This window comes from Catharus ustulatus, chromosome 16, assembly GCF_009819885.2.
Source record: "Catharus ustulatus isolate bCatUst1 chromosome 16, bCatUst1.pri.v2, whole genome shotgun sequence".
Lineage (NCBI taxonomy): Eukaryota > Metazoa > Chordata > Aves > Passeriformes > Turdidae > Catharus > Catharus ustulatus.
This window is the reverse complement of record NC_046236.1, coordinates 13,321,343-13,347,506: the sequence shown is the minus strand read 5'-3', so window position 1 is coordinate 13,347,506 and position 26,164 is coordinate 13,321,343. Positions and strand designations below refer to the sequence as shown.

The following is a 26,164-nucleotide window of genomic DNA, read 5'->3' as shown; positions in this document are numbered from 1 at the left end:
GCCAGGCTGTGGTGGTGGCAGGCAGGGAAGCTCTGGCTGCTCTTGGTGCAGGTGCTGGGGGTGCTGGGCTGATTTCAGCTGTCTGGGGTGGGCTGGGGGCACATCCTGGCTGCTTTGGCAGGACCTGGGTTGGGCTGGGAGTCCCTTCCCTCTTCAGTCCTTCACTTTGCCCTTTTCCACATCCCCAAGTAAAGGAGGCTGATTGCTGACCCCCAACCACCCACACACCCAAATCCCTGTCCCAGGACTCTTCCCTCCCATCTGGGCCATGCTATGGAGGTGAAACACCTGAACCAGGAGGAGAAGCTCTGTGGAGGCACAGCTTTGCTCCTGGCTGTGAGGGCAGCAGAGCTGTTTGCACATGAGGTGCTCCTCACCCATCCATGGGTCACCCATCCCCAGATTCCCTGGGCTCAGTGATTCCAGGCTGCTCTGGGCACCTCCAGAGCTGACCCAGCCTCCAGCTGCCTTTGGCTCTGCACCCCTTTGGAGCCTCTTCATCACCACTCCCTTCCCACCATCTCCTCAGCTCTCTAGAACCAGAACACCTTTTGTCACACAAAGGCTCCACCACCCCAAATCTCCCCACTCAGGCTCTTGCTTCATTAAGAGCTGCTGAAGCCCCAACAGACCACACGCCAGCTTGAATCCGAATGCAGGTTTTATTTTTTAATTCATCTTTCTCCATTTGAAGCTATTTTTCTTTTTTAAGTTATACAAATGGCACTTACAAAAAAAATAATAATAATAAAAAAAACCAAAACAAACCCAAAACTTAAATTTTTCAGAGTGAGATGTTTTCAGAGAGTCACGACACCCGATAAGAGGAAACAGGAGAGATGTTTGACCTAGAGTCACACGGGAGAAGCCAGAGCAGGAATTACTGTGACAGGGACGGGGAGGAGGTGACACGGGGAGGGGGTGAAGGCCAGCCAGAGTGTGTGTCAAGTCACAGGGTCACACAGGGCTGCGAGACACTCGGTCCTTGGAGGGCAGCGCGGGGGCGCGGGCAGCCCCTGGTGTGAGCGCAGAGCCGAGGTAGAGCCAGCCAGGATCCCCTGCGCCCGCCAGGGACCCCAGCCCAGAGCTGTCCCCTGCCTGGGGCCAGCTGCTCGCTCTCCCAGCTGAATTTAGCACCGAGCTCCTGCGGAGGGGACTCCCTCCTCATGGCTTTAAGGCTGACGAGCCCCTGCCTGGCTCCGGCAGTGGGGACCGGCCCTGGTTTGGCACGGCAGCGATGCCGAGAGCACCCTTGGCGTGGGGTGGCACCAACACTGCCCCTCTGCAGAGGGGGCCCACGCGGGAAAAGGCTCCTTGGTGTGTTTGTAGGGAGCAGATACCGGCCCTGGGAAGGCCCCAAAGGATAAAGTGCCTTTCAACACCCTAAGGAACACGCAGCATCACCCGTTACAGACAGCGTTAAAACTCTAATGCAGACCTAGTACAGACAACAGCTGGTCACACAGTGCCATGGAGAGCATATATAAATAGAGACTAACAAAAATACTGTTTTGGTCTTTTTTTTTCTTTTTTTCCTTTTCCAGTAGGGTTGCAATTCATGAGAGCCCAGCCCAGGTGCCCTGGGGGTGGTGGGAGCAGGAGCTGCCCCCTCGGGGTGCCCGTGGGAGCGGGCGCTTCCTAATTCAGCATTAGGTGTTCAGTGATTCGCTTCACTGTTCCAGTATTTTACGAGAGAGAAAAAAACAACATCAAAGGTACTGAGCAAATATCACTGTGCAAAGTTTGCTAAGGAACTTTTCTATTCTGTAAACCAAAATCTGCAGTTTATGCTTCCAGCCATGCCCCAGGGAGATCCCGTCGGCCAGCCCGGCTCCTGCCGGGACCGAAGCCCACGGGAGATGGGCTGGATGGAGCCCCCACCCTGGCACGGGAGATGGGCTGGGTGGAGCCCCCACCCTGGCACGGGAGATGGGCTGGGTGGAGCCCCCACCCTGGCACGGGAGGTGGGCTGGGTGGAGCCCCCACCCTGGCACGGGCTGGCTCGGTGTCCCCCCACGCCCTCCCCTCCAGGCACAGCAGCAGGACCAGCCTGGGGGCAGGCTGGACTCACCATCAGGGTCTGGGATGCTCCTCCAGAGCCAAAAGCACAAGGAGGGGTGGAGGGACAGGAGGAGCATGGGGCTCCATGAGATGAAAGGCTGAGGCTTTCCAGACAGGATCACCCTAAAGAATCATTTCCAGGTGTTTGGGGAGGGGCAGCTTGCTGGCCCTTCCACAGGGAAGTGCTGGCACACACCAGCCCCATCCCCAGGGATGCTGTGATATGTAAGGTCACCTCTTACAGCTCAGCTGGGGATGAACCTGCCCCACAGTCCAGAGGGGAGAGAAGCTGCTGGGACCAGCCAGCTGAGCCAGCTGAGCCCAGCACCATCACTGCACCCCTGACTGGAGCAGGGCAGGATGGATGGATGCTCCAGGGGACACTGGCAGCACAGTCTGAGCTGTGCCAGTGCTGATATGGCAGAAGCGAGCCCAGAGGTGATCTTATTCCCTTTTTTTAGTTGGGGAGAGGAAAATAAACTACCTAAGGTGATGCTCAGGGCCAGGAGGGGATACAGCCATTTCCAAGCCCAGCAAACCTGGAGGGAGGCAGGGATGGGGGGATAGAGACAGACCCCTCTACAAAGCTATAGGCAGGCAGCCCCACCATGTTCCAGTTCTTACAGGGATTTACGGAGACCCACCTCCCACACAACGCACCAACTCTATGGCAGGAGGGAAGGGCAAGCCAGTCTGAAAATCCTGTTACAGAGAGGAGAAACAGAACCCAAAGGAAGAGAGGACAGGAAGGGAAAGAAAAGTTGGCAACGGGAGGTACCCTAAAGTGCATTAATATTCCCAGAGGGTGGAGGCGTCGATGGTGTCGGCCGATGCCTTGAGCACCCCGGCGTGGTCGCCCTTCAGGTATTTGCCATTGATCTTGATGGCCACTTTGTTATAGTCGCAGAACTCAAAAAAGAAGTCCACGGGGGTGTCGCTGCTGCTGGTGACGGACGACTCGTTCCCCACCATCCAGTACTTCCCAGTGGTATCTGCAGGACAGGGACACAGTGGCCTCATGAGCCACCACGGGGACCCCAAAAACCACCACCCCCAGCCCAGAGCTCCCCTGGGGACTCACCCTTGATGTTGTAGGCGCCGTCATTGAACTCCAGCTGGAAGACGTCGTAGGAGGAGCGGTTGGAGTCCAGGGTGCCGGTGACCTTGCGGCAGCCGATGAAGCCGTGCTCGCCGCGCAGGACGATGATGGGCCTGTTGATCAGCTTCATCACGAAATGCTCCGTCTCTCCTGCGCCGAGGGGACAGGGGCTGTGAGAGCAGCCAGGGGGGCACAGAGCCAGACCCCAAAGCTGGCAGGCAGTGGGGAGGAGCAGGGGCTGTGCCCCTCACCCATTTCTCACCCACCCCATGTGTCCCTCCCTCTCAAACAATCACTTAGTGAATTTATCACTTGGAAGAAGAGCCTGGCTCTGGGGGGACTTTTTTCATCCCCTGCTGCCCCAGTGTGGGGTCCCCAAGGGTCCCTTACCCGCTGTCTCCATGGAGGCTGCCAGCTGCCCGTTCTTCTTTGCTGTCACGTATTTGCCATTGGCAGCTTTCAGGGTGATGCGTTTGTCGCACCACTCGATGTCGAAGTAGCAGCTCGCGTTCCTGGGGGGCAGAGAGGAGAGTCAGGGGGGTGTGATGGAGGGGCACCCTGGCACTGCCACCCTGCTGGCCTGGAAAGGGCCATGGCTGGATCAGCAGAGCCTGGTTCGATCTGTTTTTGCAGGATGAACTGTGCTGTGGTGGCTATCCCGCTGGGAAGCGCTCGCCCCGCGGGCAGGAGGCAGGCAGGCAGCCAAAGGCACTTTTGGGGTTTCCGCCTGGCTCTCAGGGTTGAATTGCAGGGCAGAGCATTTCCACAGCCCCGGCCGGGAAGGATTATGTGCCCCCAGGGACCTGCAGAGCATCGTGGGTGGCAAGCCCCAACCCATCCCTGGTTTTCCCAAAATGCACTGCCTCTGCTGGGAAGCGTTTGGGATGAGCTGGAAAATCCCCCTAGAATTCCCCTGGGAGATGCAGAGGCTGCTCTGAAGCCCAGACACTGCCCTGAGGTGCCGGGGACTCACTTTGTGGAGGCCGTGGACTGGATGCCCCCGTTGGAGGTGAGGGTCCAGTACTTCCCGGTGTAGGTGCGGAAGGCGCATTTCTTGGTGTCCTTGTTGATCTCCAGCTGGTAGGTCTCCTGGTCACCCTCCTCATCCTGGTTGGCTGAAAGGTCCATCCCTGCAGACCAGAGACAGATGGAGATGGAGGGGTGGGACCACAACCCACCTCCAGCAGGTCCAGGTGCAGGGCAGCCCAGGAAACCCAGCTGAGAGGGGCTGCTGCTTTGGTGGCTCCCAAATCCCTCACACAAATCTTCCCTCCAGCATTTGGAGTTCAAATCCAGGTTTTCATTTTGTTACTTGGTGTTAAGGTCCTAAACAAGGGATGGACAGTGTGAGCTTCCACTCCTGACTCAGCAGCTCCATCACAATGAAGCAAAGACCAACACAGATATTTTATAAGGAAAAGGGCTGCAGTTTTTCCCAAAGGTGACAGCCAGGTTACTCAGCCCATTAGCAGAGGCCACTGCAGCACCCATGAATCCCAGCTCATGGCATGTTTAAGGACCATGACAATGTTTTTCATCCACAGTTGTCACATCCCACTGGGTCAGTGAGGTGTGCAGGGACAGGAGGCTCAGGAGAGCCCCAGGGCAGCCAAACCTTTCCCTGACTCTCCAAAATCATCAGGACCAGCCTGTCCCCCAGCTCTGCCATCCCTGCACACAAGGGGCCAGAAACATTTCCATGCAGAGATGGATGCAGCTGGTCCTGGGGCCACCAGCCACAGCCCTGGGCCACTGCCAGCCACGTGTGCATCCACCTCAGGCCTGAGCCTGAGCAAACCTGCTTAGTCAGGGCTAGTGGGGCCAAAACTGCTCCAGAGCTCTCCAGCTTGGTGGATTTCAGCCCAAAAACACTTTGGGGATGCGAGCCACAAGCTGTAGCCAAAGGCAATGGCCAAGCTCTGTGCTGGGTTTGGGGAGGGAGCTGAGGTGCAGAGCTGAGTGAAATGGGAGTTCAGTGGAACTGGATGGATTTTCCAGCCAGGCACACCTGCATCCCTCCCTGCTGCAAAGGCTCCAAGTCCACATTCTGTCCTTTCAATGAAGACATGGAGATGCTGGAGCACGTCCAGAGAAGGGAAACGGTGCTGGGGAAGGGTCTGGAGCACAAGTCTGATGAGGAGCAGCTGAGGGAGGTGGGGGCTGGCCAGGTGTTCAGCCCCTCACACCTCCACCAACAGTTTCTGGGCTGTTGGGATTTTGAGTAGTGCTGTACACAGTCACTGCAAGGGCTTCAGGGACTGCAGCCTTGGTGGCCCTGCAGCTCTGGGGAGGCACCAGGATGTCCCAGCAGCTGCACCCAGCTGTCCTGCAGACACAGCTCCCTGGGGCTCCACATCACCCAGCCCTGTCTCCAGCCAGGCCCAGGAGCAGCCTCTGCTTTGCACATCCATCACCCACCTTTCCCAAAGGGGTCAGCCTTTGTTCCCAAAGGGATCAGGCTTTGAAGGCTTCACTTTGTTGGCCATAATCTTATCCCCCACATCCCAACTGGACTATGGCTTCCACCAGTTCACAGCATTCCCCCTCCAGCACCTTCTGCAGCTCCCATCCCTGGAAGTGTTCAGGGTCAGGTTGGTTGGGGTTTGGAACAACCCAGTCTGGTGGAAGGTGTCCCTGGCCATGATCCCTCCAAACCCAACCGTTCTGTGATCCCATGGCTCTCCTGATGGACACACAGCCACCCTGGTGCTGCCCTCCCCGGGGTTTTTGGGGCAGTGGGTGCTGATGGCCACCAGCCCAGCCCAGCCCCACTGGCCACGTCCTCGGCTCTCAGTCGCCGCCTCCCAGCACTGCCGGAGGCTGAGCTGGTGGTTGTGGGAACATTTGGTTTTGATTTTGTATCCTGGCGTCAGGCAGCTCCAGCCCCAACCCAGAGCTGTAAAACTGAGAGAGGGGCTCTGCAGGGGCTCAGGGAGAGGCTGAGCTGTGGGGAGGTGACCCTGGGGGACACAGCCCATCCCTCAAGGCTGGCAGCACCCCTGGGACCCCCAAAATTGTGAGAGCTGTGGGTCCCTGTGGTTTGTGGGGGAGGAGGGGGAGTGGTGCTTCCACTCACTGACTTTTCTGGGAAGAACTCGGTGACCTGCAGGGACCAGGCTGGGCAGAGCCAGGGGGATGCTGTGTGCCACAGGATGGGCTGGAGACAGCACAGGGAGTGCCAGGGGGATGCTGTGTGCCACAGGACGGGCTGGAGACAGGACAGGGAGTGCCAGGAGCCTCCAAACGCTGCTCCCTCCCCAGAGCACACCCAGCCTCGCCCACCTCCCTGCCAGCCCTTTTTCCACACTCGCCTTGCACGGAGCTTTGGCTTTCCTGAGCCGGCAGCAGGAGGGTCTCCCACGCCCCCTCCCCAAAAGCAGCGTGGGGTTGGGTTACAGCGACTCAGCACAAAGGAATGTGGCTGGGGCTGGGGCAGGAGGAGGCTTCAAAGGGCTGAACTGCGCTGGAGAGGGAGGTTGGGGGCTTAGAGCTGGGCGGGATGGGGGAAACTGGGGAAGCACAGGCTGCAGGACCATGGTGGGTCCCTCAGAGATGTCCCCGTGTCCCCGCAGGGGAGGACAGGCTGTCCCCACAGCCACCCCCTGCTGTGGCAGGACCCGGCCGCTCCCACTGCAATCACGGATTAATTAACGCTCTTGGTAATTTTACAGTCTGGAGCTGGCTCTGCTCCTCCTGACCTTGACGAAGCTTCTGCTAATTACAGCTGGAGGCAGGAGGGGGCCGAGAGAACAGCAGCTCTTTGGGAGGGGGGTGGAGGTACGGCTGCACATCCCAAAATTCCTGGTGTGGGATGTCCTCCAGCTCTGTCTGCAGCAGGGACCTTGGGGACAATGCAGAGGTTGGGATGGTGAGACATGGTGTCACCCCAGGGTTTCCTAAGGCTGAATCCCTGGGCTTGAATTGCTCAGAGAGCTGGAAAGGGCTGCCCCAAGTACAAGGTTTCCAGGAGCCCTCGCTGCTCTCCAGCCATGACTGTGGATCTGTGGCCATCCCAGGGCAGGCACACACCTTCCTGTTCCTCCCCCAGAGACGGGCTTCTCCCTCTAAAGCAGCAGAGTTTGCTGTGGCTCTGCTGACCTCCACACCATGGGGGCTGCAGACCCAGCGTGGGGGCATTGAGGGGATGTGGAAAAATTTCTCTCTGCACTCAGCTCACACAGAATCTCTCCCATGAGGCGTCCCGGGATGCTGGTGAGAGCCAGTGGGATGAGCTCCATGGAGAGGAGCACCTTTCCCACCCTCCAACTCTTCTTTCAAAAACCCCACAGTTCTAGCTGAAAACATCCGAGCCCAGGTTGCCTGGATTGCCCCCCAGGGCAGCAGGGCAGCATTTCAGGATGGCACTGGGATGCTGCTCCCAGCACAGGTCGGGTCTGGGCTCCCTGCGGGCTCGGGCACCTCCACCCAGGGCTGCACCCACACGTGCTCAGAGTCTCCTCCTGCCCCTCCCTGCCCTTCAGCTGGGCTTACTCTGCACCCCTGCAGAAATCCAAACTGGTTTTTGTCTAAACCCAACAGCCTGGAGCACGAGGAACCAGCAGCTCCTCTGCTGAGGGTGCAGCTCTGCAAAGGGGTCACGGGCAGGGGTGAAACATGAATTTCCTGAAAAACCCACCCCTCCTTCCCCGTGGATTTCCTGTGGCTTTGTGGTATCCCCCAAGTGTCAACAGGCCACTTGGCATCTCCAGATGAAAATCTACATCCAAGCCCTCGTGCCCCCTGCCCTGGAGCCGCGTTTTCCTGCCTTGCCGTGGCACTGAGATGAACTAGGGGGGTGAAAATCCGGCTCAGCCCATGCCGGGAGGGGTCCTGGCCCCAAGGCACAGCTCCCACCGCCAGCACGGCACGTCCAGGCGCGCCCCCTTCACCGCTCGCCCTCCTCCCCAGATCCCGTTTCCTGGAATTCCTCCCCCCGAGGCAGCCCAGCCTCTCCCCAGGACAGGGGGCTGCCAAGGGAGCAGCGGGGAGGCCGCCAGCGCTCTGCTCTGCCCCCGGGACCCCCGCGCCCACAAAGGGCTCTTTGTTGCCGCAGCCGGGCTAGAAAGGAGCCATTGAGAGGGGAGGAGGCTGCTCCGCTCCCTTTGAGGTGCAAACGGGAGATGGGAGCTCTCAGGATCGTGTCCTGCTGGGGCTGGAGGCAGGAGAGGGGTGCCAGGGGTAGCCCTGGGGCTGGCACCCGTCCCTTGCTGCCCGGGGGTGTTCGTGTCGCGGTCCCCGGTGTGCAGGGGATGCTGGCCCCGGCCATCCCCGGGACACGGAGGGGACGCCAAGCCAGGAGCTGACTTGGCACTGGCGGGACAACACAGTTCCAAAGCTGGATCCCAGCCAAGGGAACCACAGAAGAACCCCATGGACCCATCCCTGCCTCTCCCAGGGGGCTGAGGGGGGACAGCCACTGCCATCCCTGCTCCCTCCTTGGCTCCACACAGAACCAAGCTGCCTTTTCCTGTACCGAGCTACAGTCACCCCCTGCAGCATCCCAATCCCCCATCCCCAGGGGCCGCGGCAGCATCTGCCAGCAGCACGGCGCTTATCAGCTCGGCGGGGGAAAGGCTGTCTGGGGCCGCTTCCTCCGACGGCTGCTCCTCTGCCTTCTTGGTAACCTTGGGACACGGCGCTTGCACAATGGGATGAGCCCCTGAAAGCGGCGGCTCCCAGCCTTCCACTGCCTTCGGGAAGGATAAACCGGGTGGAAACGGCTTCTCCAGCCAAAACGGACTCGAGCGAGGATGTGCAGCCCCAGCGCGGCCCTTCCCGCTGTATTTTGCTTGGAAAGGGGCCGGGCACAGCGCAGAGCCCTCTGTTGCTGGGGAGATTTGTTCCCCCCCTTCCTGCTCCCCCATCCTTTCCGAATTAGACAAAGCCGGAGGGTCAGCCAGCAGCATTCCCACCCGCTCCGTGGGGTCCCGCACCGCCACTCTCCGTCGCTCACATCTCTCCCCACATCTGGTTTCCCCATCTCTGGTGACAAAGGGCTGCAGCAGCCCTGCCCCCACGGCGCTGCGGCAGCCTCGCTCCATCCTCCCGCCACCGCCATCCTCTGCTCCTCTTCCCGAAATCCCCGTGCCTGGGAAAACAATCCCCCCCCTGCCCATCTTGGCAGATTTTATTATTCCATTTTTAACGGGCTGCTTTGCGGGATTTGCCCTCGGACTGGAGAAAAGCATGGAGCTCCCCAGGCACGGATCGGGGCTAAGCAGCAACCTTGAAATACAACATATACACACCAAAAAAAAAAAAAAAAATTCCCGCTGTTCCTCCAGGCTTTGCTACGTGCTCGCACCCATCCCACACCCGGCGTGTGCCGGCCTGACCTGGCGCGCCGGCGATGAGCCCCGGGGCACCCCAGGACCACACCGGGGACCCCCGGAGCACACCGGGCACCCCCGGAGCACACCGAGCATCGCAGAGCGGGGACCCCCGGCATCCAGCACGGAGCTCTGGCTGCAGGGCTGGGATGCCCGGTGGGCACCCGCGGGCAGCTCTGAATGAGACCGGATCCCCGGGGCGGTGGCACCGCGGCCCCTCCGGCGAGCAGAGGGGACAGGGACGGTGCAGCGGGTGCGGAGACACGGCTGCCTTTGTGCGGGTGGGTGCAGGATGCGGGAGTTTTGGCAAAGCTCTTTATGTAATGCTGGCAGCCAGCCCCCCACCCACGGGAGCTCCAGCCCCCCGGGGGGAAGCAGAGCCCACGGGGGGAGCCGCAGCCTCCCTGCTCCGCGGGGCAAATGGCTCAGCCGTGCTCGGCAGAGGGGGAGATCGGTGGAGGCTTTGTTGGGCGAACAATGAGCTCCAAAGGAAGGAAGGCGAGGGATACAGCCCTGCCTCCTTCACGGCGAGGGAAGGCTCCATCCACCCCTCCCAGCCCCCCTCCCCGTCCATCCTGCACCCCGAGGCAGGCCCCTCGCCATCCCTGCCCCCCCGGGCGCCCTGCAGGGGCGATGTGCGGGGATGGGGGTGCCGGAGGGATGGGGGCCCCCGGGCAGGCGATGCTGGAGGGATGCGGGAGGGGGAAGGGGAGAGGATGTGGGAGGGATGCGGGGGGATGGTGATGGGGGTTTGGGGGAGGGACCGCGGGCAGCCATGCTGAGGGGTGCAGGGGGTGCCCGGGGGAGATGGTGGCTTTAGGGGGGGGTGTGACAAGGGGTTTGAGCAGGGGGAAAGGAGGCGATGGCAGAGGGATGCAGGGGGGCAGCCTGTGGGGTGGCTGCTGCAGGAAGGCAGCGGATGTTGGGGGCTGGGGGGCAGTGCTGCGGGGGGGCCGCTCCGAGGCGGCGATTCCGAGGTGATGGAGTGGAAGTGATGCCGGAGGGATGCAAGGATTGCTCGGGGCGGGCGATGCCCGAGAGAAACTGATACCCGAGGGATGCAGGAGCACACCCCGAGGCGGCTACAGCCCTGGGACTCCGGGGCGGCCACCCACAGCCCCCATCCCCGCGTACCTTGCCGAGTGGAGACATTCCTATCATTGCCGGCTCGCAGCACGACCTGCGGGCAGCTCTGCTCCAGCGCGAAGAGCTCGTCCTTGCCCACCTTGGCGCTCTTGCCCGCCTTGAGGGTGCCGCTGGGCCCCGAGGGGGCCAGGTAGCGACCCTCCCCGTCGCGAAAGGCCACCTTTCCGCAGCGGAATTCCAGCGTGAAGGCGGTGCCGGGCTCGGCGGCGGGGACCAGGCGGCCGTCGCTGCGGAGCAGGCGGTGGTCGCAGCTCTGCAGGCTGTAGCGCTGATCCACGAACAGGAGGGTGATGAGCGCATCCACGCCCCACGGCACATCGCGGTCCACGGCCAGCTCGTCGCGGCGGGGCCCCAGGTGCGCGTAGCGCTTGCGGGCCAGGCTGTAGAGGTTGGCCTGGGGGTGCATGGCCAGGTGGACGCTCCATTTCTCGGCGGCAGAGACGGCGGGGGCGAAGCAGGACAGGCGGTCCTCGGTGCCGCCGAAGAAGCGGCGGTGGGGCTCGGACTGCAGCGACCACCGCCCGTCGCCGTGGGCCAGCACCAGGAACCGGCAGTCGGGGCCCGGCTCCTCGCTGTCGCAGCTCACCTTCCCGTCCTTGTCGGCCGCCAGGTACCGGCCCAGGTGGCTCTTGAGCAGGACGGCGCTGGAGTCCTCCCCGTCCTGCTCCAGCGTCCAGATCTGCTTCTTCTTCATGCTGGCAGCCGAGGCGTTCACCTTGAACCCGAACGCCTCCGCCGTCAGGTACCGGTTGCTGCAGTTGATCAGCCCGAATTGGATCTGCACCGGTTCCGCCGTCCCGTTCGCCGTCATCCTGCCCCGCCGCCGACCGACACCGAGCGCACGACACCGAGCGCACGACACCGAGCGCCGCCGCCGCGCCCGCCCCGCCGCCGCCGCCTTTATAGCGCCGCGCCCGCGGCACCGCCCCCCGCACCCCCCGCGCCCCCCGCACCCCGCGGGGCCCTCGGCAGGGCAGGACCCCCTCGAGCCGCGGGGCAGCATCCTCCCCTCCCTCCTGCGGGACTCTCCCGCATGCACGGACCCTTCCCTGCATCACAAAGCCCCCGTGAATTGCGGGATGCTCACGCGTTGTAGGACCCCCCCAGTGTGTAAAGGGATCTTTCCGTGTATTTCAGGAGGCTCCGTGAATTGTGACACACCCTCTGCGAGTCCCTGGTGCAAGTCCTCACTTCACGGCAAGACTGCTCCAAGCACAGCAAGAGCTCCCTTGCAATGTAAGACCTCCCCATAAGCTGGAAGACCCCAAGACCTTTCTCTGCATTTCAGGAGCATCCATGAAATGCAGGATTTCTTCCTCCAGCACTAGTTCAGCATGGAAAGACCCCTCCAGGAAGGGGCTCCTCGAATTGAGGGACTCCCAAACACACATAGCAAGACCCCCACTGTAAAACAAGCCCCTCCTTGAATTGCAGGGTCCTACACATTGGAAGACCCCCTAAGCACTGCAGGACCCTCCCATTACGAGACCACCCCTTGCACGGCACAACACCAACTTGAACCGCAAATCTCTCTCCTGTACTGCCAGAATCCCTCTGATTGCACATCCCCATCCCACTCCAAGACATTGTGAGACCCCCCCCTGCACCCCCCTGTCCCTCCTGGGCTGTTGGCCCTGCCACAAGGCTGTGGGACAGATGGGGAGCAGGGTGACGGATGCTGTGGCCTCCTGCCATCTCTGAGCCATCCCAGCACCCTGTGCCAGGCACCAGTGAGGCTGGAGCACCCTGGCCCTGGGGAACTGAATTAACTGAATTCCCACAGCAAATTCAGAAGAAAAACAGTGGCACTCCTGCAAAGGGGAGCATTTTGAGGCCATTTCTCAGAGGGTGGGTGGGCAGTGTTGCTGTACATGCAATGGTCTGGTGGCACTTGCAGCAGGGCTGACCTGGAGATGGGAAGAATCCAGCCTGGAGAGGGCTGTGCTGCCCAAGGGTGCTGCCCACTGCACCTTGGGGACAGGGACATTTCTTGTGTCTATAACAGGGACACAAACCAGTAACAGCTGCAGGGGTCGATTTGGAGCTGGCTCAGGCACAGCTCTGCACTTATAGGGCACAGCTCTGCACTTACAGGGGGGAGCTGGCTGCAGGGATGTGCAGAACCAGAAAATTGAAGAGGGATGATGGGAAGAGGGATGATGGGGTGGTTTTCAGCAGGGTCAGGGAGCTGAACTGCCTGTCCCAGATGAAGCAGGACAAGTGAAGAACCAAGTGTGGGCACGGGTGCGAGGGCACAACAGTGTGTGCTCAGGGCTGCCGCAAAGAATTCCCCCAGGCTCATCCAACCCAGGCAGGATGGCATCCCACCCCAGCTCCCAAGGCCCTTCAGGCTCCACTGGTTCTGCACTGGCTGTACTGGTTAGAGCCTCTGCTCCACCCCTTGCCCGGGGGTCACTGGCACCACAGCTCCAGGGCAAAGCTGCCAGGTTGGGATGGGGTTTGTTTTCCTGGAAGTCTTGGCCAGACTTGCTCTGTGCTCATCCTTGCTGCCCAATCCTGCAAGTCCAGACAACCCCACAGCCTCTTGTCTGGGCTGGAAACAGGTCCCCCCCAGGCTCCAGAGAGGCAGATCCGTGTTTGTCCAGCAAATCCCTTTTGCTGCTCTGGCTCAAAGCCCCCCTGCATGAAGACCTGGCCATGAGGCCGAGCAGCTGCCCAGACCCACAGCTGCTGGGCTCTGCCTTCCCCGGCCACCACGGGCAGATGGTGATGAGGCCGGCAAAGAAACAGCTTTTCTTCTCAAAAAAAAAAAAAAAAGCAATTATGCAGAGAAAGAAAAACCCACCCTGTTTTCTCCCCACTGCCCAGCACTGTGGCTTGGATGGGTGACACTGTGACACTGGTGGATGGTGGCACTGCCTGGCTCAGCAATCCTGTCCCTCCAGAGCAGGCACCCATCCTGCCTGCACCCACCCTGCCTGCACCCTCTGCTCCTGGGGGATGGGAGAGCACTAATCACAGTCTGAAACCTCCCCACGTGTCCCTGTGGTGGCCAGGGGTGCCCAGTGCCCCCCGACGTGGGGGTGCAGCAGCCACAGCTCATCTGTGAGTGCATCCGTGCATGGAGGAGCACTGGAGCGGTGGGAAAGGCGCTGGGTTTCCCTCTGTACATTGCATTTCCCGTCGCCTTTGCAAACCACCGTGACTAAACGCTTCTGAGGTCATCCCCCAGCCCTCCCACCGCCCTCCTGCAGGACACCCAATCCTGGCACTCGCATCCATCACAAGGGCTCTCCGGAGGGAGCGAGCGCGGCCACGTCCCCTTGAGGGGCTGTGACACTCACGCTGGGACTTCAAAGAGATGCCAGCTCCAAAAGAGAGAAGGAGCCCTGCTCATGGAGTGACCCCTGCCTTGCCTGCCTCAGGCACAGAAACACCCTGGATTTCCAGGCTTGCCTGGACATTTTTTGTGGTAGCCTGGCTTCACTTGTGAGCAATCCCGGGATTTTCATTGAAGTTTGTGATATTGGGAAGGCAGAGCCGGACACTGCAGGGAGCTCAGAGGGGACACAGCAGATGCAGTGTACAGCAGTGTCTGGTGAACACTCTGAGGTGCAAAGGGCTGTTCATCCCTGTGTCCCCGATATGGGGATGTCCCAGGACACAGGGGATGTCCTCGGGCAGAGGGGCAGTGTGGAGGCAGCAGCTCCAGCCCCAGGGATGCTCTGGGTGTGTGTCCAGCCCCATCCTGCCCTCCAGAGCACACAGACCCTCGGGCACAGTTGTGTCACAGGGTGCCCAAAGCTGGTGTCACCTGGTCCCTCCTTTGGAGCACATCTGTGCTCTGGATTCAAGGACTCCAGCCTGGCCCAAGCCCTCCTCATTCTCCTTTGATGGAGCAGATTTGGGGGCTCCCTGGGAGGGGGCTGCTCGTTGGTTTTCACCCCAGCACAGTGGACACCAGCCATGAGCTTTCCCTGGGACACCCAGGCACTGCTCAGTGTCCAGGCACACCCAAGCCCGTCCTGGGGGTGCTGTGTCCCCCTTGGTGGTGGCAATGGCTGTGACATGCCCGAGGCCAGCCTGGGAACTCCCCCAAAATGCAGATACCCACTCACCCCACAGAGGGGCTCAGCAGAGATTTGGGATGCAGTGTTGGTGGCCACCATCTCTGCACCCCACGTGGGACAGAGTTTGTGACAATGGGAGCTCTCGTGCAGGATGAGGTGACCTTGTGAAACCATCGAGTGCTCCAGTGGGATAAAACAGCCAAAACCACCCAGAGATCAGGGCTGGGAACAAATCCCAGGTGCAGACAAAATCCTGGCCGGAGGCTGCATTTCCCCAGGTCCCTGATTGTCCCTTGCTGCTTCTGGGAGCCGTGGGGACACCCCAGGGTGCCTGGCTGCCCCAGCCTCAGTGCCATATGCCACCAGCCAGCTCAGCAGAGGTTCTCTGATGGCCCTCCCGACAGTTGGCAGGCGCCCCGGCCTCATTAAAATTGTATTAGGCTGTATTTAACAAAAAAAAAAAAAAAGCAGCAGCACCAGAGAAACAAAGAGCAGCCCTCAGAGAGGGGCTCAGAGAGGCAGATCGAGCTCAGGGATGTTTTCCTCTGGGATGCTGCCCCAAGGGGTTTGCTCAGGAAGGAAGGGACAGTGCTGGAGTGTGATGGGGGCTCAGCCACGTTCCTCTGTTTCCTGGACATCAGGATCAGGCAAGGCACTGGTCATGTGGCTTGCTCAGCTCTTTTAGCTGGATTTATCCCCTTAGCTTAATTGCATCCAGAGAGTAAAAAGGGATGGAAAGAAGGCTTAAAGCGCCTCGTTTCAGGCAGTTGGGATGTTGGACACCAGCAAACGAAGGAAGGATGTGGATGAGTGCACATGGACAGTCTGCACCGGGAATTCATCCCTCTCTTCCCACCCCAGCTCATTTTCTGGTGTTTCCTGGTGTGGTTTTTGCATTACCAGAACTTAAGTGAAAACTTGCTCCTTCCTCTGTCTCCCTAAGGACCCTGTGGAGGTGGGCTGGAGGCTGGTTCATCCAGCAGGAGAAGGAATTTTATTGGGACAGCTTAAAAGACCTTCTGTGTAGCAGTGATTAACCTCTGTGGTGGGGATGATGCTCTTTGTCCTGGAGCCAGTGCCCTGCCTGGTCCCCGGGGGCTCTGCTGGGACACGAGGCTCTTGTAATCCTCTGCAGGGAGACACAGGGCATCCTGTGAGACAAAATAATCCATTACCAGGGGATGCTTTCCAGCCTTTAAAAAAAAAAAAAAACCTAAAAGAAAAACTAAAATTTGCCCAGTTTGCCAGTGAAGCAAGGGAGAGCCCTGGGGGCTTTTGTAGCTGTGAGACACCAAGCAGGAGGCTCGGAGGAAGATTCCAGTGCCAGCTCCCCACTTTTAATTCCCTGCTGCGGCGCAGAGTCAGCACAGAGGAGTTTGCAGGGAAGAGGAAAGTGTGTTACCAGCGTCTCCCACGCAGCTCCAAAATAACCCGGGCCAGGCTCGGCAGCGCCGGGCGGAGCAGGTGACTCAGCGAGCGACAGCAGCTCCTCCTGCTCTGATTTCCTCCCTCGGTCACGCCTGGATCCACGTTTCCCACCGCAGGCCATGCCCTGTGTCCGGTGCTGCCTCTGCTCCAGGGCTGCTGAAGGGTTTGGTGGGCACAGGAGGGGATGGCAGGGAAGGTTCAGGTATTTGCTGTCTGAATTCCCAGGGCACAGCTGCTCTCTGGATCTGCAGCATCCCAAAAAAAGCTGGTCTGGGATGGGGATCCCCACCTCTGGCAGGAGCCAGCACCACACAGTTGTTCATCCTCACCTTGAGAGGTGAGGCACATCCAAAAGGCACATCCCAAAGAGGACAAAAGAGGGATGGAAAGCCTTGGAAATGAGTCAGAGTGCAGCAGGGGGTGTGTCAGGAATGGACAAGCAGCCTCTGATCAAGCCACTGAGGATGGGGGGTGAGGAGGAGGTGACAGCTCGTGGTTTTGGTGTTTGCCATCTCCCCAGACTGTCACAGCATTCAGAGGGACATGGACGTGGCAGGATGATGCTGCAGGGGACGGGTGCCAAGACCCCCTCAGGGGCTGCACCCACAGGTGCACAAATCCCCCTGGTGGGGTCAGGGGGCTGAAGCTCACCCTGGAGAGAAGCTGAGGTCGAGCCCCAGCAGAGTCCCCCTGAGACCCCCAGAGCAGGGGGAGCATCTCTGCAAGGATGAGGGATTGGTAACAGGAGCAGTAGAAGGAGCCAGCTGGGATACCCCAGGGGATCCCTATAAAGGGCTGAGATGGGCAGGGGGGCTTTTACAGCCTGCAGCTTGGAAAGGAGCTGAGGGGGCTGTTTGACTCCGTGGTGGCAGCATTGGGGCATGGTGGGGTGGGATGCAGAGCAGCAGCAGAGCTGCACCCTTACTTGCAGGGAGGAGGAGGGGTTTTGGCCAGGGAAGGGGCTGGAAGCAGCGGTTTGGGGCTGGGGGCAGGGGTCAAACCTCCCTGCCCAGCCCCGGCCCCACCAGCTGTGCCTTCCTGGGCCCAGAGATCCCCTTCCAGATGGATAACTCCATTGTCAGTGGTGAAAAGAGTCCATTAGTCAGGATTAGGAACGGGGCCTTTGGGGATTAGCCCTGCACCTCCCACCTGGCCCTCCTCGATCCCCTGGCCCTCCTTGATTCCTGTGGGTGCTGGTCCAGTGGCACTGCAGTCCCTTTGGGTTTTTTGGATGCAGAAGGGAATGGGATTCTAACTGAACCACTGGGCCGAGAAATGTGGGAAGTGGTGAAAAGAATTGAACTGAGTCCCCAGATGATTTCATATCCTGCTCCCCATTGCATTTTCTCATTGCAGGAATTGCAGACTCTCCCAGCAGCAGAACCCCTTGGTTGGGGGGACCTGCAGCCCCCAGCCCTGCTCGTCCCAGTGACACAAACTCACCTGCTGGTGTGGAATGGCTGTTGGAAGGGAATGCTGTCCCAGGCCAGGAGTCCTCACAGCCCTGCATTTATCCCCTTTTGTTCACTCATGCCCATCTCCCTCCAGTGTCTGGGCTTCCTGTGCATCCTTGTAGGGGGCTGGAGGGAGTTCTGCACATGGAGAAACTGAGGCAGTGGGAGTCCAGCTGTGCTTGCCATCTGGTTTGTGGGAAACCACATCTGGGCTAAAAGTTGAAGATGTTCTTCCTGTGGCATCTGCAAGGAGGGGTGGCTGAGGTGGGGGGAAGTCCCAAAATCTGGAGCCTCTTGATGAGTTGAGAGCAATTCCATTGGACATTAATTCTATGATTCCTTGTGTCCTCTGCATGGAGAGGCTGGATGTGACCTCCAGCTCAGGAAACCTGGGGGCTGCTGGAGTAAAATCAATGGCAGTGAGAGCTGGGGGAGATTTTGACCCCCATTCCCACTGTCCCACAGCTTCCTTCGCTCCCCAGTGCTGACAGGCTGGCTTTGTCCGTGGGCAAATGGCCACAAGGAGGGATCAGGGCTGGGGGGCTCTGGCCAGGCTGGCTGTGAGAGGCCCCTGGGAAGGCAGGAATGCAGGAGCGGGGGCTGCCCTGAAACCCAAAACCTCGGCACAGGGGCCCTGCTCTGGGCGGGAGAGGCCCTGGGCTGTGGGCAGCTGGGCTGGGGCTGGGGGGGCTCTCCAGCCCTCCCTGCAGTGAAGGTGCTGGTAGCCCTCTCCCCAGCCCCTCCTGCCTTCCCCCAGATGGAGTTAAGTGCAGCCATTCCCAGCTGGAAATGGAGGGTGAAGGAGAACACCCTGCTGATGTGATGTTGGGGTCCTGGGGAGCAGAGCAGCCCCTGGACCTGGGTGTGTGCCCCAAAACCGGCTGGAGAGTGGGCATCCTGGGGCAGCACCGTGCAGAGCCACCCTGAGGGTCCCTGCAGGTGACAGGGGTGTGGCCCTGCAGCATGAGAGAAGGCTTTTGGTGGGGGGAGCACATTTGGCACTGGGGGGCCTTGGTCAGTGGACAATCCATGATTCCTTGTGCCGTATGTGTATTGGCAGGAGCAATCCGTGTGCAGGCTGTGTGCACTGCCATGTGCCCTGTGCATGATGGTGTGTGCAATCCCATGCACAGTGTGTGTTGGGCCATGATTCCACATGTGCTGGGATCACCCTGGAGTGCCTGTGTGCATTCTGCATCCTCAGTGTGTGTGTGGCCTCACGTGTGTGATCACATGTGCATCTCAGCACGCACAATCCCGCATCCAGCATGGATCCTGCATGCAGTGTGTGTGATCCCAGTGTGTGGCTCACCTGTGGCTCCACACACAGCCTGTGCATCTCATCATGCATGGCCTTGTGTGCCACAAGCATGACCCCACATGCAGCGTGTGGATCCTGGCACAGTGACCCCACGTGAATGAATGTGCAGTTCGATGTGTGTGCTCTCATGTGCAGTGTGCATGGTCCTGTGTGCAGGGTCCATCTTGGTGTGCATGATTGATCCCACGTGCAGGGTCCATCTCAGTGTGCATGATCTTACATGCAGAGTGCATCTTGGTGTGCATGATCCTACATGCAGGTTGCATCTTGGTGTGCATGACCCCATGTGCAGGGTGCATCGTGGTGTGTATGATCCTGCATGGAGGCCTCATTTTGGTGTGCATGATGCCACATGCAGGGTGCATCTTGGTGTGCATGATCCCATGTGCAGGGTCCATCTTGGTGTGCGTGATCCCACATGCAGGGTCCATCTCAGTGTACATGATCCCACATGCAGGGTCCATCTTGGTGTGCACAAACCCATGTGCAGGGTCCATCTTGGTGTACATGATCCTACATGCAGAGTGCATCTTGGTGTGCATGATCCCATGTTCAGGGTGCATCGTGGTGTGCATGATCCTGCATGGAGGCCCCATCTTGGTGTGCGTGATCGATCCCACATTCAGGATCCATCTTAGTGTGCATGATCCCACATGCAGGGTCCATCTCAGTGTGCCTGACTCCATGTGCAGGGTCCATCTCAGTGTACATGACCCCACATGCTGGGTCCATCTCAATGTGCCTGATCCCATGTGCAGGGTCCATCTCAGTGTGCACGATCCCACATGCAGGGTCCATCTCAGTGTGCACAATCCCATGTGCAGAGTCCATCTCAGTGTACATGATCCCACATGCAGAGTCCATCTCGGTGTGCCTGACCCCATGTGCAGGGTGCATCTTGTCATTCATGATCCCACGCGCTCTGTGCATCGTGCCATGCACGACTCCACATACAACACGCCTCTTGATGTTCACCGTCCCGTGTGCAGTGTGCGCGATCCTGTGCGCTCGTTCCATCTCGCTGTGCGCGCTCCCGGCGTGCCCGGTCCCTCGCGCTCCCGTGCGCGCTCCCGGCGGCGCGCAGTGCGCATCCCAACAGCACCACCCAGCTGCAGCTCCCGGCCGGGCGGCTCCCGGCGATCGCCGAGGAGCGGCAGCGCCGAGGAGAACAAAGCGCTGGGGAGCGAGGGTGGGGGCTGGCGCCTGCTCCGGCCTCCCCCGAGCGCGGCTCATCCCCTCCTGGGGGTCGCTTCCTTTGGGGCACGGCTTGGGAAGGCGAAGCGGAGCTGTGCCTGGCAGGGAGCTGCAGGATTTGAGTTTAGGGTGGGAGCGGGCGTCACAGCCCCAGATCGCTGCTGGTGCAGCCACAGGCTCGGTGCTGCTCACAGCGCACTCTAGGCTGGTTCACCTTGCACTGAGCTGACAGTGCTGGTGTAACTCCATCCACATCGTGGTACCCAGCACAGGGACAAGAGACCGCACACGACACTCTCAGCATCATCCATCTCTGCCATTCTTTGTCACTTGGAGAGCACCTGGTCCCCACACAGACCTTTCACACCCTTCAGCCCCGGGGATGCTGCACACCCCACCACTCCTGCATGCATCTTTGGTGCTGTGAGACGTCACCAGAACATTTCCAACCTTTTATTGCTGGGGTGAATCATTTACTGGGGCAGCCAGCCTGTCTGCAAAACCCTGGAGACAGCTGGTGCCCGCTGAGCACAGCCTCCCCGAGAGTGTTTTGAGGTGTTTACCCCGGTGTGTAGCGGGGATGCCACCAGCCTGAATCCCCTCCTTGGTGGGGGAAGGCTTCAAACCCTGCAGCGATGCTGTGTCCCCATGGTGAGGTGGCAGGGATGTGTAGGTGACACAAGCACCTGGACCAACACCCAGGCTGTCTCCTGGGGCAATAGGAGATGTCACTTCCTCCCACCCCAGGGCGTTTGCTGCCTGTGACGCAAGCCCGGGTGACTGTGCCATGCTGTGGGCAATCCTGCAGGGATGAGGAGCTGTGCTGGGCCCTGGGCACTCCTCTCAGGCTCAACAAAGTTCCCGAGGGCAGAGCAGGCAGTCAGCCCTGCTTCCTCTGTGGGAAATCGAAGCAGAACCGGGGCTGGAGAAGGTGGGACCCCATGTCCTGCTCAGGGCCAGCTCGGGGGTCACCCTCGGAGCCATCCCATCCAGGATGGGACCAGCATCCAGTCCCGTGTTCTGGAGGGGCTGGAGGTCCTCGTATCAGTGCTGGGCTCTGTGATACCTGTCCTAAGGGCAGCAAATGGGCTTTGCCCACCAAATTCCTGGTGCTTGAAGGCGCTCCCAGGTACATCCACATTCAGAAAGTGAGATTCTTTCTGAAATTCTTTCAGTAAGCGAGATTTTTCCGCCTGACCAACAGCGGTACCACTGCACCAGGTGCCACATTTTGTTTTCTCCAGGGTGTGCATTTCCCCTGTGGATCTCGGTTGGGAGCGTGGCAGCATCTCCGCAGCTCAGCGTGTCCGGCAGCACCCCCGGGCCAGGCCCGGAGCTCCGGGCACGGCGCTGGCCGAGGCAGAGCCGCTCCTCCCTGTCCCCCCCGCGCAGAGCAGAGGGGAGCGCGGAGAGGAAATTGCTGCTGACGGAGCTGCGAGCGCTGCCGGACTGGGGATGACTAAGTTTGGCAGTGCTACCTGCTGGCTGTTTTTCCTTTTATGGAGGATTTGAGCGAGCCGCTGGAGCAATTCTCCGAGAGAACCCAAAGGGATCCACCCTGACCTTGGGGATGGGCACTGCCTGCTCGGGGAAAGGGTGGCTGGCGAGCAGGGTGGGTCGGGAGATGCTGGGGCGGCGCTCGGCTGGTAGAGGCGGGGATGGGCTCCCCTCGCCCATCCGGACGGGGCACCCGAATGTTTTCGCTTTCTATTTTAAGGCGCTGGGCTCTGGCCCCGAGCGGAGGCTTGGCCCGCGGTGCCAGCTGGGGCGCGTGGCTGCTGGCACCCTCCGTGCCACCCTGCACCTCACATCGTCCCACTGCCGCTTTCCCACCGCTGATGGGTGAAGGGGCTGTGTCTCTGCAGGGGACACCTCCCTGGAAGGGGACACTGCTGCCGGGGTGGAGGCATCATCTGCACAGGGACGTGCAAGGTGACAGAATTGCAGGGGATGCATTGCTGCAAAGGGACGCTCCTCGGGTGTGGGGGCACAGCTCTGCACCCCAGAGCTGCTCCATGGTGCTGAGATGGAAACGGGGCAGCCCAGCCTCGGAAAGTCCCCAGCTGGTGAGAAAAGCAGAGAAAGAGAAATAAAAGTAGCACCTTTCCAGTGCCTACAGTGGGGTGGCTTGCAGGGACAGGACTGGGCTTTGGCCAGGCTGGCTGTCCCATAGCCCCCAGCCCGTGTCGAGGGGCTGGGACTGGGCTCCTCAGCTGTGTCCTGCATTCTTGGCATTATTCTCCTTTTTTCTCCTCCTCCTCCACCCCGGGGACAGCTCTCAAACCTCTCCATTTATGGACAGGAGGTTAGGTCAAGTGGGAGGGTGAGGGGACGCCCGGGTCCCCGGGGAGGGACAGGAGTCCCACGTGGTGCTGGGAGCTGTGACCAGCCCTGCAGGCCACAGCAACGATGGTGTGTGGAAAGTTGAGATGGATGGCATCCCCTTCGAGGTGCCCAGTGCCACTGGGACCCCCGCCCAAGGGTGGTGGTTGGGGTCACCCGTCCCCCCAAGATGCTGGAGCACCCTGAGCTGCTGCAAGCAGATGGGGAGAAAACAGATCCTGCAGGTGGGGGAGGGCTTTTTTCCTCTTGTTTTGTCTTTTTTTTCGAAGCCCAAATCTGCCAGTTTGGGGGTGAGGCTGCAGCAGCTGCACCCCACCCTGGGGCAGAAGGCTGGATGTGTCCTCTGCCCCAGGCCACCGAGGAGTCACTGGGGCAGGGTGAGATGACTCCGAATCTAGTCCAGATGACAAAACATCCTGACTCATTCTAATCATTAATATTATTAAAAAAAAAAAACCCAAGAAGAAATGACTCAGGCAGCAGTACTCTACCATTGGGTGGTGACAAAGTGGCTGCTTGGGGTTAGGTTTTTGGGGTGGATTTTCCCCCAGTCTGTAATAACACCTTGGGGTGGTGCTGACAGCAATGAGCTGAGGGAGAGGCAAATACCCAAGGAAATGTGTTGCTGGGGATCTCCCACTCTGCCATGCTCTAAAGGGTGTTTAAAGGGCAGTACATGCAAGCCCCCCTGAGCTCTGGGATGTCCCCCAGCAGGGGAAGGATGGTGGCACCTTGTGGGGAAGGGTGAGATGAATGAATATCAGAAATTTGGTGTTTTAACCAGGCCTGCAGCCCCCTGACCAAAACTCTGTCCCCATGGTCTGAGGGAGGGACTCTGGGGACTCATCCCTGCCCCCCGTGGGGGCTCATCGACCCCTCCCCAGCTCCTGGCTGACTCAGCCATGTGGGATTCCCACAGTTTCCGTCAGATGCTGCCTGGAGTAAATGGGGAAGAGGTTTCACAAGCTCTGGTAATTAATGCTAATTACAGAGCAGCGACATGGGAAACATTTCTTCCCCAGGTGTCCTTCCAAAAATGGTTTTGTGCAGGTGTGGCACCATCCTTCACTTGTCATTAGCGCTGCTGTGCCTGGGAGAAGGTGAAACCTTCGAAGGCTGGGACTGTGGGAACGCCGTGGCAGGGGACGGTCCCCACAGCCCCGCGGGCACCCGGCCCGGCTGCGGCTGCTGGCAGCTGGGTTTGGCTGGAGGGCAGGGCTCATGTAACCCTGGGTCAAGGCAATCCATGGGGAAAAAATACCCTCCGACCTCCTAGAGCAGCGTGACTCCTCCTGACAGCTGCTGGCAGAAAAATAAAACCGTGGAGAAGGGGCTTGGAGTCCTTTATTTTTTATTTTTGGCGTGGTTCTGCTGCCTGCATTGGAGGGACAATGACATCCTCCTAGGACCAAGGGCTCATGCTGAGAGGGGTTGAGCTTCTCTGAGGCTTGAAAAATTGGGCTGAAGGGGTTTAAAACCCCTATTTATTTATTTTATTTTATTTTATTTATTTATTTTCTCCTTACTGCTCATGCTCAGCCCCCTCAGGTGTGAAGGATTATAAATAAGGTAGGGTGAAGGTGGGCTGGGAGACCTGAGCTGCAGAGCCAGCTGGGATGGGCTGGGGAAAGCCTCTACTGCCCTAGAACATTCTGCAATGCTTGGGCTGTAGGAAATCTCTACTTCCCTTTGTCTGGATGGAGAAAAATTACAGGATGCACAATTGGGCAAGGTGTGGAGGAAGGGACCACAGTGACCAACAGCAGAAATCCTGGGCTGCACTGGCAGTGGCAGAGAGGTGGAGTAGAGGTAAGGAAACTCTTTCCATGCAGACTGTGGTGTCTTCATCCCCGTACCCCGATTTTTTGTGTTTTTTATGGAGGATTGAGCAGTGAGAAGCAGCTTGGAAGGGATGCAGTGATGCCATGTGGTGGTGGCAGGACCTTTAATGGTGACAATCAAACACCTTGGATGTTGCAGGGATTGACAGCTCTGTTGGTGTCCCACAACCTCATTTTTTTGTTTAAAACTGATCTTTGAATTGTGGGATTCACATGGTTGTGTCCTACCTGCTCAGGAATTCCGGCGCAGAGGGAGATGAAGAGGCTGGTCCTTCCCTCTTTGATGAAGAAGAGCATATCCCAGGATGGAAATTTATTTATTTAGGAGTGGAAACAACGCTAGAAGACTTTGAAAAAGCTCACAGAAGGGGAAATCAGATGGGATTAAATCCACCCTGAGCCAGTTTCCAGGCCATTTCCATATTTCTCCCAGTCCAGGAGCTGTAGGTTCTGCAACTCCCTGTCCCCTGGCCAGCCAGGGTGGGGACCTTGTGACAGAGCGGGGCTGGCAGGCAAAGCCTCATTCCCACTGGGCTGGCAAGCTGGGAAACCGGTCCTGGCACAGGGAAAGCCACCTCCTCCCCAGGCTCAGTGGGAGCTGGGACTGTCTGTGGGGTTTTTAAACAGTCGTGACTTTGCTGTGCTGATTCCTTTTTGATGTGTGCAGACTTCTCCCTCTGACATTCCCTTTGCAGTTTTCCTGCTGTGTGGGGCTTCTCCCACTGCTCTGTCCTCTCTCCTGTCTGTAGGTGGGGAGGAAAAGGGCCACACCAATCCCTGTGTGAGAGCCAATTCCCCCAAGGATGGTTGGTTTAATGAGATGTCACAGCTAATGAGGCTGCTGGCAGAGTGCTCACGGAGAAACGTGCTGGGAAATGGTAACGCAGCAAATCTCAGCGTTGGGACTGAGCAGCTTTCCAGGCTCTGTCCCATCCCAGAGATGGGAATCCATGGGGGATGGATTGTGCTCTACCCCAGCATTAGCTCCATTGCCTGCTCACTATCAGGATGTGATTGGGCCAAGTGAAAGGGAAAAATTCATCCCAAAAATGTGGGGTGAACCCGGCCAAAGCAAGTATGGGGAGCTCCCAATACACCAGGCATCAGTGCAGGGTTTATTAAGTGGGACTGGTGATTTATGGGAAGAAATTCGTGCTGCTGGTGGGCTCATCCTGCACTGTGAGACCCTCCACATCCACAACTTAAAAACTCAGCAGATCTGAGGCTCTCCTTTACAGCAGCTGGGCCTGAGAGGGACCTCAAAATCTCCTTTATGAGTGAGCATCCAAGTTCCCTCTGTCCCAGTACATGGAGACTGGGGGAGCTCAGAAATGTTTTCACTGCTGAGCACAGAGAGTTCTCTTGGAAGCAATTCATGCCCTGGAATCTGCTGGGAGTTAACACACAAAAGTTACAATGGGAGGCTGGGGAGGGGGCTCCTGTCCCTCATTGTTCCTTGAGCTGATGCACAAGGGAGGGGAAACACAGAGACCTTTTCTGTCCCTGTGGCTGGCCCAGGAGCAGGGATGCAGGCTGATCCAGGGCACCCCCAGCACTTGTACAGGGCACAGGAGGGAGGAGATAATTTCTAAGGTATATTCCTGGCGAATTTAGGCTTGCAAAGCGATGGAGGGGGGCAGGGGGCCTCAGCTGCTCTCTGGTTTCCGGTTTCTGCTGCCTCTTGCTCCAGCTGGTTACCGCAGACAGGGCCAGGTTTTGCCATTTAAGGCTGATTTCCCCAGGCTGAGCTGTGCTCAGAGCTGCCTGAGACGGTCCCTCGGCCACTCAGTGTGAATTAAAATGTGTCCCCACAGAGATGTGGGTCCTCTGGGGGAGGAGGGAGAACCCTCACATCTCACCATCCCTTTGTCCATGTCTTCTTTCACTGATCTCCGTGGCAGAGGAAAGAGCCAAGGG

At 59.2% G+C, this 26,164-nt stretch overlaps 1 protein-coding gene across 1 annotated transcript; it reads right to left on the bottom strand.

Moving 5' to 3' along the window:
• Positions 1–643: 643 nt before the first annotated feature.
• Positions 644–11,512, bottom strand: FSCN1 (fascin actin-bundling protein 1). Its single transcript, XM_033074184.1, has 5 exons — positions 10,624–11,512; positions 4,134–4,290; positions 3,551–3,672; positions 3,143–3,310; positions 644–3,053 (listed from the first exon to the last, which is right to left on the bottom strand). The coding sequence occupies exons 1-5, from the start codon at positions 11,444–11,446 to the stop codon at positions 2,851–2,853; spliced, it is 1,473 nt and encodes a 490-aa protein (XP_032930075.1). The 5' UTR covers positions 11,447–11,512; the 3' UTR covers positions 644–2,850.
• Between the last annotated feature and the right edge of the window lie 14,652 nt (positions 11,513–26,164).

Excerpts from the sequence above, each read along its gene's own strand:
- FSCN1 (XM_033074184.1), bottom strand. The coding sequence starts at position 11,446 with ATGACGGCGAACGGGACGGCGGAACCGGTGCAGATCCAATTCGGGCTG. Across the intron at positions 3,673-4,133 it reads CAGTCCACGGCCTCCACAAA|GAACGCGAGCTGCTACTTCG; the intron begins GTGAGTCCCCGG and ends TCTGCCCCCCAG. Across the intron at positions 3,311-3,550 it reads AGCCTCCATGGAGACAGCGG|GAGAGACGGAGCATTTCGTG; the intron begins GTAAGGGACCCT and ends CCCTCGGCGCAG.